At 45.0% G+C, this 12,179-nt stretch overlaps 1 protein-coding gene across 2 annotated transcripts in view; it reads left to right on the forward strand.

Moving 5' to 3' along the window:
- AXIN1 (axin 1) overlaps positions 1-12,179 on the forward strand; it is a 54,836-nt gene continuing 42,657 nt past the window's right edge. For both annotated transcript variants that reach the window (XM_016136733.2, XM_016136734.2), the window contains exons 1-2: positions 1-348; positions 4,285-5,243. In XM_016136733.2, the coding sequence (XP_015992219.2) occupies positions 4,366-5,243 (878 nt within the window). In that variant the 5' untranslated portion in view covers positions 1-348; positions 4,285-4,365. The remainder of the gene's footprint in view (positions 349-4,284; positions 5,244-12,179) is intronic.

Raw genomic sequence — 12,179 nt, forward strand, 5'->3', positions numbered from 1 at the left:
ACTTCCGGGCGGCGCCGGCGGGGGCGCTCGGGCCTGGGCTTCGGCGCTCTGGGCTCGGGCTCCCCGCTTGGGGAAGCTATCGCGGCCGCCGCCGCAGGACTGGCCGGAGTCGGGCCGGAGCCCCGTCCCCGCGGAGCAGGCCGGTGAGAGCGGGCGGCCGGCCTCGGCGGCGCCCCCGCGGCCTGCCTGCGCCCGCCTCCGGGCCGCCGCGCCGCCGCCGCGATGGGGGCCGCCCCGGGCCGCGCCCCCACCCCGTCCCGCCTGCCGCGCCGCGGCTGAGCGCATGGGCCGTGCTGCGCTGCGCCGCTCCGGGAGCCGGGCCCGGGGCCCCGCCACCGCCGTGCGCGGGTGAGTAGTGCGGGCCAGGTGCGCGTTCCTGAGGGGCGCAGGCCGGTCCGTCCGCCCATTGTAGGCCGCGTAGGCCGGGCCGGGCGGGTCGGGCGGGCAGGGCGCGGGACCCGGAAGAGGGGTTAGGCGGGTGCGGGCCGGGAGCGTGTGAGGGGAGGCTATGCGGGCCCGGAGCGGGTGAGGGGAAGCTGTGCAGGCAGGCTGTGCGGGCTCAGAGGGCGTGTGAGAGGAGTCAGTGCGGGCTGCGAGTGTGAGGGGTGGCGTGCAGGAGTGCTCATGCTGTGCGTGGAGGGTGTGCAGACTACGGTGCTGTGCAAGGAAGGTGTGTGTGGACCAAGGCTGTGTGAGGGCAGGTGTATCAGAGACGGGGTGCTAGTAGGGGATGGAGAAAGCAAGGGTCATTGACATTGGGGCGAAGAGTGCTGGGTTTGGTTCGGAAAAGACAGACTCTTGCTCTAGGTGAGTGGAAGGGTGTAAGGAAGACCCAGGATTCTGAGAAGGCGTCGGAGGTAGGGGGCGTCTTCCTGGAGGAGGCTGGGGTCCGCAGCTGATTTGTTTGGATGGCGCTAGCTGCGTGCTGTGTTCTGTGGGCCTTAGGCATGTTTTAGAGTGCGAGTGGGGTGCAGAGTAGCTGCTGGGGCCTAACATTGTGTGCGGGGATTCTGGAGAGAGGCAGGACAGTGAAGTGTCCTTTTCCCCTTCCTCCAGCAGAAAGTAGGAATGGGTGAGTCTGAAACTCAAAGAGGGCACTTTTTCTGAGGTAAAGGTGCCTTCGACTTGTCTAGGCTGTTTGGTTTATCTGAGTGGCTGTACTCTTTCAGGTTGATGCTTTGCCCCCAAAACTATCCCTTGGGTGTGGTTCTTAGATTCTACCTTAACATCACATTTTGAAATTCAGTCCCCTCTGAAACCAGAGCTGTACAGCCAGGAGAGTGGAACTTTAAGCTGAGGACAGTAGAGAAAAATCAGTTCTCTGGGGATTTTTCTCAGCTCATCTCTAGAATAATTTATAGAGTTCTTATTGTGTATCTTGGCCCCTCCGTTTTGCTCAAACTTGGGTTCTCTACTTCTTTAGGGAGAATCTCGGGCATACTTGAACCCGCAGGCTGTTTTGGAGAACACACAGTCTAAACCTGACTTCCCAAGATGATCAGCAGTATCAGGGTTTCAATTTTAAGAACTTCTATTCAGGAACAAGAATGAGAAAGCACACAAAATACAGTGTTTCTGTTTATTTTTCAGCAGGCGTTGGTGTTTCTTGGATTTCTAGTTTCAGAAAAGCTACGTGGGCTTTTGGGTTACATTGGTCATTAAGAATTTAGGTAGTGGGGGAATGATTTACATGTAAAACTATAGCCCTTAACCCTTCAAGAGTTTAATTAATGGACAGCTGGGAAAATGTCAGGCTGTATTACTTTGATACTCCACATAAATCAGAAGTTCAAAAGTTATATTTGAGTCAAACATATATACGTCTGTAACATTAAGCTGGCTGCCATGGTATCCAGGGGGTATGTCTTGGCAGTGACTAAAGGAGATTTTAAATGTGTTATCAGAGTTATGGATTCCTTTTATGGAATCCCTTTATTGATGGTGGTTACATGCTTTTGGCCAGATTCAGTGTTTGTGGGCATTTGACTCTAACCTGAATTAACATAATGGTTTTTTGTGTGGTATGTGTGTATACACTGAATGCTTCGTGTACTTCTCTGTGGAAACCTGAATGTTATGGGAATTGGAGCACATTTCAATAATGTCAGTGATCTGGGGAGATGTTCATGTGCATTCAGAGACACCAATGGTCTTCTGTCAGTTGACAGCCAAAAATAGATGTAAATTATAAGAAATGTTCCTTTGAGCAATAAAAATAGTTTAAAATGATTAGGAGGACTTGTTCACACATGAATAAAATGTTAGTTTCTTAAGACAGCCAGTTTGGTAATAAAAGGTTAGGTTTTGAATTTACTGCTGTTTCTATAGCACAGTAATTAAGCATCTGTAAAGAGGTAATGTTTAGCATTTGTGGCAAGTGTCATTTAACTTTAAGTCAATGAATTAAATATTTATTGGTGCCCATTAGTTGCCAGACCTTGTGTAGGTGCTATGGGTCCTGCAGAAAATGTTTAAATATGCCTGCTAGAAATAATTTACATAGAAATCATAAGTACCTTAAGAGAAAGTGACAATGATTTATAGTTAGCTTCCCATTCCAACACAGGGATTTGATTCTTTTTCAAGGCCACTGAACTATAGAGTTATCTCTAATGATAAGGCTTAGGGGGCTGACAAGAAGACATTAAATGTCCCCAAGCTGGTGTCGGGCTGAGACACCACAGGTACTCATTCCATGTTGAGGTTGCTCAAAGAAAGTGATTTTGCAGTTGAAGTGGTCCATGAGCAGCCCAGCTGGGTGCCACAGCCCAAGGGCCTTGACCTTAAGAAACAGGCTGTTCCTGCTGAGGCTGAGATTATAGTTTACCTAGTAGTTTTCATAAAAAGTCATTAGCTGCAGAAATGTCATTTGGTGCACAGAATTGTAACCCAACCTCCATCTCTGGTTGCTTCTCACCTTCTAGCTATCTGCAGCTGTTGACAAGTGAAGTGCAGTGTGAGAATGCAGGTGTGGGGGGGGGTGGATTACATGTAGGCCAGGGCCTAGAGCTTGGAGTGGTGGGCAGGGAGAGCTACCTTTTGCATTGGTATCAGATTTTAGGATTTTAGTTTGCTTCCTCTGGCTTGTGCAGTGCTCCAGGCATTTTGGACCTGACATGCTTCTCTCCAGCCCACTTCTAGGCAGACCATTTACATCATGGCAGGCTGTGTTGCAGTCACCCCTTTGGCCAGGTTGAGAGGCATAGCCGGAGCTTGTGGCCTCTGATATCCTGTAGGATGTGGAAGGGAGGACCAAAGACCAATCCAGGACAGTCTTCTCTGACACCCAAGGCACGCTTGTATCAACAGCAACAAAAATTGATGGTTCCCTGACCTGTGGGTGATTTGGTTTGTAGCTTATGGAGTTAAATCATGTGAGCTGTATGCATCCTTAGCTAAAAGATATAATTGTATTTGTTGGATTTCATTTTTTTCATACCTTCTGTATTCCTCAGAGTATGCAATTGCCATTTGCTATCAGAAGGGCACTTTCCTTATACACAGGGTTTTAAAGGTCAAGTGCAGCTTTCTGATGGGAGCATTTTAAAGATTGTCCATATTCATGGTATGAGAAGGCTCCTGTATGTATGCATGTGGGTGGTGTCCTTTGATCACTTGCCCGAAGATTCTGAAGGTGACCCACAATTAATTGCTCTTTTAGGTGTGTGTTGAAAGTTAGAGAAACAACTCACTGTGCATTTGCTAACGTGAGACACATAGAGTGAGAAGTGATGGGGTAGGCAGAAAGCAAGTGGCTGTGGGAGTAGATATGATCACCCATCTAATATGTCATCCTTTCCATGTTTGAGTATCACAGCAACCCTCCAGAACAGGTGGGGTGGTCATCCTCATCTCACTTGTGAGGGATTGGCTCTCATTCAAGTTTGTACAACTAGGAGGACTAAAAGCACCTTTCTTTCCTCCAGTCCTGCCTTCCTGGAGCTTGCAGAGAAAGACTAATCACTCAGCTATGAGATTAGAGGTCCCCAAGCTGCTGGTCTATGCAGTGTTTTTACAGAATGACTGTTGAGGGGAGTGGTGCTCTCTGTGTATTGGGCATTCATTTCTTAAGACCAGAGGCATTCCTATAGTTGTAAAGGTTTCGAGAAATTGTTTTAATATAGCACAAACCTTGTGATGAAAGATAGAAAATTTAAACTGAATTTCTGGCATTGAGTTCACGTGGGAGGGCATCGTTGCGAGTCTTGTCTTAAGAAAACCTCTGTGGTCATGTTTCCATGGACCCACCTTTCCTAATCCTTGTCCTCTTAATGGTTTCAACAGGACAGATTGATTCACTTTGGAGCTATAAGTACTGATGTATTAGGGTGCAGCGCTCATTGTTCATTGACGCAAAGTCTCAAAATGAATATTCAAGAGCAGGGTTTCCCTTTGGACCTCGGAGCAAGTTTCACCGAAGATGCCCCCAGACCCCCAGTGCCTGGTGAGGAGGGTGAACTGGTGTCCACAGACCCCAGGCCCGTCAACCACAGCTTCTGCTCTGGGAAAGGTGTTGGGATTAAAGGTGAGACTTCAACAGCCACTCCAAGGCGCTCAGATCTGGACCTGGGGTACGAGCCTGAGGGCAGCGCTTCACCCACCCCACCATACTTGAAGTGGGCTGAGTCGTTGCACTCCTTACTAGATGATCAAGACGGGATAAACTTGTTTAGGACTTTCCTGAAGCAGGAGGACTGTGCCGACCTGCTGGACTTCTGGTTTGCCTGCAGCGGCTTCAGGAAACTGGAGCCCTGTGACTCAAATGAAGAGAAGAGGCTAAAGTTGGCCAAAGCTATTTACCGAAAGTACATCCTTGATAACAGTGGCATCGTGTCCAGGCAAACCAAGCCAGCCACCAAGAGTTTCATAAAGGACTGCATCATGAAGCAGCTGATCGATCCTGCCATGTTTGACCAGGCCCAAACAGAAATACAGTCCACTATGGAGGAGAACACCTACCCCTCCTTCCTCAAGTCCGATATTTATTTGGAGTACACGAGGACAGGCTCAGAGAGCCCGAAGCTCTGTAGTGACCAGAGCTCTGGGTCAGGGACAGGGAAGGGCATACCTGGATACCTGCCCACTTTGAACGAAGATGAGGAATGGAAATGTGACCAAGACGTAGATGAAGACGATGGCAGAGACCCTGCTCCCCCTGGCAGGCTCACGCAAAAGCTGCTTCTGGAGACAGCTGCCCCACGGGCCTCCTCAAGTAGACGGTACAGCGAAGGCAGAGAATTCAGGTGAGTCAGACACGAGGTGACTGTCTCTGTGCTCACCTCCAAGAGCTGGAGAAATAGCAAAGAAAGATGTTGGTAAGGAGTGGTCTTGTCTTTCAACCCCAAGTGGGTATACTCCTGCTATGGGTGTTGTAGGTTTAGTTCTTACTCAAAATACCTTCATATTTGTTGTTAGATATTTTTAATATTTGTATGTTGAGGATACTTTAATCAAGAACAGACTAAAATATATGGCTATGTAAGTCATTAGGAACATTGGAGTTCTACCTAAGAAGTCATAATGACATTTATACTTTACCCTTTAGCAGTAAAATTTGTATCCTCTTGTATAAAAGGTGGATTTTTCTGGTAGACATCCCCTTTTAGATTAATAAATGAAGGTGTTGTTATTTAAATGCATCAATACTTAGAGAATTCTGGATCACTGCTTTTTATAACGGTCTTCTAAGATTCTTCCTAGGGGTTGGGAAGTAGTGATGAGGAGGCTGTCATGCAGCAGGTTGTCTAAATACTTTGGGAACTTTTGTGGCTGTGGTTGCATTTCTAGAATTGGGCCTTTTCTCCCCTGCCAACAAAATGAGTTAGTGCTATTGTGTAGTCAGTTCCTAGCAGTCCAGGGGCATTCTGAAGTGATTGCAACCTTTGCATGTAGGCACATAATGCAACTTTGGAGGCATGAAATAGTACTATCAAGAAGTTGATAACACCTTTGAAACCTGTTTCTTCATTCTGTTTTCTTGGCAATCCCTTCTGTGGTTATTGGGGATTTATTTGACAGTGGGTCGGAGGCTGTTGCTGATGTTAGCAGGTATTAGCAGTACACTTTGGTTTTCCACTCATTTCTCTATAGCTAGTTCTGGAGACTCCTGCTTGTGAAACTTTGAAAGCCTGTCATTTGTGTGACCCTGGTTTGATAAAGAGTCTGAAAACATCCCGAGTGCTGGGGCTTTTTCATAGAGTTATTAAAAATCTGGATCACTTATTTAAAGTTCGTGTCAGAGAAATTGGCTACTTATTAATAAACACAGGATTAAATATTTCTTTAAGTGATGTAATTTAAGCTACACTGAGGTAATTTTTGTGTGCCTTTTTGCTTACTGTCTTTAGCTAAATGCTACTGATTTAGTAAGCTTTTTTGAACAGAATATGTCACAAAATTATCCTTTTAAGTAAGGCTAGTTACTGACGGTTCTTAAAAGCTCACCTAAAATTTTTCATTTTCGATTAGAACAGTATTTTAAGATGGGATTAAATTTGAGGCCTGGGCTTCAGGGTAAAAAAAATTGAGTTCAATTCTGATTTCTTATTTTAAAAATTCCTGAATGCTACCCCTCCACTAACCATCCCCAGTCTGCATGCACACTTTTCAGTTCTTGGGTCTTAAACAGCATCTTTGCTTTTTCTTTTTTTGGTTTGCTCTATTTGTTAAGTAACCCTTGCTGTCAAATTAAAAGAATATGTTGGCTTCGCCTCTCTGAGAGTGTTCACCTGTAAGGACTGTGGCACATTTTGGTTTTAACTTTTCTGTCCTGGAACTGCTAGTGGCAGAGGGAGCCTGGAGTTCAGGAGCCCTATCTTCTGTCGAACACTGTCCCACTCGAGATTGCCTGTGGTAGTTTTGTGGGAGGCGGGGGAGATCTCTGATGTTGGGTCATTGTTCATGAGCCAGACTGACAGGGGATGGAGTCAGCATATTTTACTTGCCCTGCACGGTGTACCGTTAGGATCCACTAGGTTGTTAAGTCACACAAAATCTAGCCCATCCTGGCTTAAATAGTGAAAGGAATTGGCTGACTCTGATAAATAAAATGTCCAGAGGCAAGGCCAACTTCAGATGTGGTTTGATCAGGATTCCAACCATTTTTCTTTTTAAAGACTTCATTTTTAGAGCACTTTTAGGTTACTAGCAAAATTGAGCGGAAGGTACAGAGGTTTTCCATTATACTTTACCCCCACATATGCACAGCCTCTGCCATTGTCAGTCTCCCACCAGAGCAATATGTTTGTTGCAATTAATGAACCTACGTAATTACCACACAGTCTGTAGTTTCCATTTGGGTGTACTCTTGGTGGTGTACATTCTGTGGGTTTGGACAAATATATAATAATATACAACTACCATTACGGTACCATATGTAGTCTTTTCACTGCCCTAAAAATCCCGTGTGTTCTACCCGTTCATCCTTTCCTCCCCTTGAGCCCCTAGCAACCACTGATCTTTTAAATTTCTCCATAGTTTTGCCTCTTCCAGAACATCATATAGTTGGAATCATACAGTATGTAGCCTTTTCAGATTGGCTTCTTTCACTGAGTAATATGCATTTTAGTTTCTTCCATGTCTTTTCATGACTTCGATAGCTCATATCTTTTTAGTGCTGGATAATATTACACTGTCTGGATGTACCACGGTTTATCTATTCACCTACTGAAGGATATCTTGGTTGCTTCCAAGTTTTGGCAATTATGAATAAAGCTGCTGTAAACATCTTTGTGCAGATTTTTGTGTAGACATAAATTTTCATCTCTTCAGTAAATGCCATAGAGTGTGATTTCTAGATTGTACGGTGAGAACGTGTTTAATTTTGTAAAAACTGCCCCGCTTCTTAATACTTTTTTTGTCTCTGCCTTCCTGTGGCCAGCTCTGCTCTCAGGTTGGCTCCCTTGTGTTGGAGGTGGCTGCCCAACTACCTTGGCTCTGGGCTTCCCTGTTTTGTAAACAGGCTCCCCACAGCATTGAAGGAAGGTCCTGCAGTTTGTTCTGAGTGACCAGGTAAGCTGTATGCTTCTGTGTCCTGCCCATCACAGCATAATCATTGTGTAAGGGCCTGAGACTGTGCTGCTGAGTTTATGCCACATAGACCACCCCGGAAGGAAAGTTGGATTCCCCACCTAGTTAGCATCGCCACTCCCCAATGGGGTAAAGTGGTCTTCCAAAAGAAGATTGGGGTTAACAGAAAAGGGAAGAGGCCGGGTGCTAAATAGGAAACATGGGAGTGCCTGCTACAAAGAGAAGGAAGAGCATCTATCTTATTGGTAGGGAATGTGTTTCCTTTGGATGGTAGGTGCCTCTCTAAGTGTTGATTCTGCATGTAGGAATGTATCAGAAGGCCCATGTATAGGCTAGGACGACCCCAAGGGACTCCCGAACCTAGAGTTCCCAGTTCCATGGGCTCTGTACCATGGGGCTGCTTCGATTGTGCTGACTGGTGTTTTTTATTCTCTCTGTACTAGATATGGGTGCTCCTGGTCCCTGATAGGAGGCTGAGTATGGGTCCTCCTCATATGGCCTTACATGGCTGTTTTTCATATAGCTGACTTAAGAAAAGTTAAATGAGTCATTTACTTAGGTGTCTGTCAAAATTGAGAAAACAGCGATGATGTCCCCTGACCTTTGTCTGCATTTATCCTATTCACCTGGGATCATTTTGAGCCCCTGGGTCAAGGGATCACAGATTCCCTCACTGCTTTCCCATTCTCTGTACAGAAGACTTTTCCAGTTGTTAATTGGCCATTATCAGTGGAATTTTGAACATAACTTTGGTTGGTTCACACCCACCATTTTAATTAGTGTAAATTGGGAAAGGGTCTTCTAATGATGCAGGTGTTTTAGCTATTTGTTTACTTAATGATTTGGTAATAGGGCCCAGGGGCTGTAAGACATTACCTGGCAGGCTTAGGTTTTACTCCTCAAAAGGCTGGTTTGTCCCGCCAGGTGCTTATCTGTGAAGTGGGGAGAATGAAGTAAGGACCTGCCAAATGAGGTTGTCATGGAGGGTCCATGAGATAACACCTGGTGGGTTGCTTGGACCAGCTGGTGCCTGGACACAGCAGCTGCTCATTAAATTTCAGCTCTTACTGTGGTTCATCTTCATCATCTGAATTTAATGGTCTGCTAGATGTTGGTGAAATTCACATCTGGGTTACTAATGGTTTCAAAGATAGGGTAGAGAATGACACATTCAGATTTTAATAAACGTATTTCCTTAAAGTGAGATGTATTAATTCCCTACCCCAAACTTGTTCCTCTTATCATCATTCTTCCTTCCAGAAGTGGCACCACCATCTACCAAGTCAATCCAAACCACCTGATCCCTGCTTTGCTGATTTCCACATCTAGTGCAGCAAAAGTCCTCCAATGCTTGTTGAATTCCTCTACTTCTCACTGTGCACCCTGGCTCCCATCATCTCCTCCTGGACCACCACAGAACCTTTTGACTGGGTCTCTGCCTCGGTCTCTTCTCCTTACAGTACCAAAAGGGTTTTTTCTAAATGCATGTCTGATCACAGTGTCCTTTTTTCCAGCACTGCTGAAACTTCTCACTGCATCTGAAGTCAACCTTAAGCTCCTATAACACAAATGTGCCTGTGGTGGATTCTGTCACAGCAGTACCAATATGCTGTGTGCATCTGATATCCCTGTCTTTGGGGTAGGATCATTTTTTAAAAAATTTAACACTAGTTATAGGAGAGTCTAAAAATATTTTTTTTCCTCTGCTTTAGTCTTGTAAAACTCCATGGTCTTTGACAGGTTTCATTAAAGTCCATGGAAGTTTCGGTAGCCATGAAGACTGAAAAATTCTGGAACGATGAGACCCCCTTGCCTAAGCCTTTGTTTTAGTGGGTTTATGAAAGGGAAGTGCTTTCAGAGAGCACATAAGCAAATGTTGACTGAGGCCCTTTGCGTGGACCATGCTGCTCATGGCTCTGACGTGCAACAGCTATTTCAGGAGAGCGTGGGGTTGATGTGCTTGGCACGGCATGCGTGCATTCCTTGTGTGGTTCTTGGAACTGAGCCATACCCATAGGTCAGCTGCTTGGTGACCAGCCCATTGTCAGGTTTGCGCCCCAGTCAGTGTCACAGAGATTGGAGTTTGATTCATACTCACAGGCTCTTGTTAATCTTTTCTAGAATCTTGGCTTCATTTACACTAGTTAACCTTGCAGTTATTAGAAATACGGGATTTGGCTGAGTAGTGGTAGTTCAGTTAGGAAAGGAAGACTTTCCAATAATTTTCTTCAATCCATGACCAGCTTGAGGCTGCATACCTGTGTGTGTAGAAAAAAATTAGCATTGCTTTAGTTTTCCCATTTGTCACATCAGTACAAATGTATGGTTTTGTGAGCTACTCAGGGCCCTTTCGGAACCCATTAATACCCAAAAGTGTTTGACCTAAGGAAACAACTCAGTAAATCTCTTCATCCCCTTCTGAGGACCAGCACTGGCTGCCACACCACTTCATAGCCTTCAAAGAGGCCATACAGAGACCATCCTTACGGCCTTGTGCACCTTAAGGGGTTCAGCCTCTCCCCTCCTCAGCCCTTCCCACAGTGGATCCTTGCTGCTGAGTGAGATTCCAGCCTTGGCCCAGGAGCCTTCTCTGTAACTTGAAAGTTCCTGTAGCAAATGGATTCGCCTCTTTTTTTTTTGGACCAGACTCATCCAATATTGATTGACAGAGGTGAGCTGTGGTTGGGTGGGTGCCATCCTCAGTCCCCCAGCAGCAAGGGGCTCCTCTGCCCATGATTGGGCCCTCTGCTCATCCAGCTTTGTGCCCTTAGAGTTATTTAAAGAGGTTTTGCCCCTCTTGTCTTCAGTGTATAGGACCAGTGTCTTCTCTTGAACAAACATTTAAAAATAAGCATAAAGTATATTGCTTGCAGCCTTGCTTGTGATAGCTAACAGAATAACTTGAATGTCCAATAGCAGGGTTAGTTGCATAGGGATTTTTTTCTGTGGTTGGAGAACATAGGCTTTTAAAAATATTTTTCCCCCTACAGTTTCCGAATTCCTATGAAATATATTTCTTTGTAATTAGAAAAGTATATACAAAAATATATCACAAGAAGGTTTGAGTTTTATGCAACTTTTTAAAAAGCACTTTTTTTTTTTAAAGCGTGCGTGTGAATGTTTCCTTTTAATATGATTTTAGGTCTCCTTAATGTTTGTATTGCTATTCTAGTCTTAAATTAATTTCATCTTAATTGGAGACAAGGGAAAAAATAATGCTGAGAGCCTGATAATTAGCCGTCCCATGTTCCCCTGGCCTTTCAAGGATCGTCACTTCCAGCTGTATCTTAGCCTGTTCAGGCTATCACAACAAAACACCACAGACTTGGAGGCTTAAACAGAAGATACTTATTTCTCATAGTTCTGGAGAATGGAAGTCCCAGATCAAGGAACCGTCAAAGTAGGTTTCATTCCAAGGCTTCTTCTTGTGGCTCACAAACAGCTACCATCTCACTGTGCTCACATGGCCTTTTCTCTTTGTGTGGGAGCATGCGGAGAGAGAGCAACTCCCTGGTATCTCTTCTGATAAGGATACTAATCCGAGGGTCAGAGCCCCGACTCTTAAGACCTCTTTAACCCTTATAACTTCCTTAGAGGCCCCGTCTCCAAACATAGCCACACTGGGCATTAGGGCTTCAACATAGGATTTTTTGGGGGGGAACACAGACTCAGTCTATCGCACCCACTTTTCTGAGTAAGGTGCTTATGAGCTATCTTTGGATTATCTGGTTTTAGACAATCTCCTGGTATTCACCTTTCCTACCACCTATCCTAATTATAGTTGACTCGAACAACACAGCTTTGAACTACTTGGGTCCACTGATATGTGGATTCTTTCAGTAAGTATTATAAATGTATTTTTTTCTTCTTTATGATTTTCTTAACATTTTCTTTCTAGCTTACTTTATTGTAGGAATACTGTATATAATACACATAACATACAAAATATGTGTAAATCAACTGTATGTTATCAGTGAGGTTTCCAGTCACCAGTAGGCTATTACTAGTTAAGTTCGTGGGGAGTCAAAAGTAATATGCACATTTTCAACTGCGTGGTGAGGGGTGGTGCTTCTAAACCCTGTGTTGTTTAAGGGTCAACTGTATTAATACATCCTAGGTTTGGTTTAAATCCATATTTTATGTTTTAATGG

The sequence above is a fragment of the Rousettus aegyptiacus genome, unplaced genomic scaffold (genome assembly GCF_014176215.1).
Source record: "Rousettus aegyptiacus isolate mRouAeg1 unplaced genomic scaffold, mRouAeg1.p scaffold_m13_p_8, whole genome shotgun sequence".
Taxonomy (NCBI): domain Eukaryota; kingdom Metazoa; phylum Chordata; class Mammalia; order Chiroptera; family Pteropodidae; genus Rousettus; species Rousettus aegyptiacus.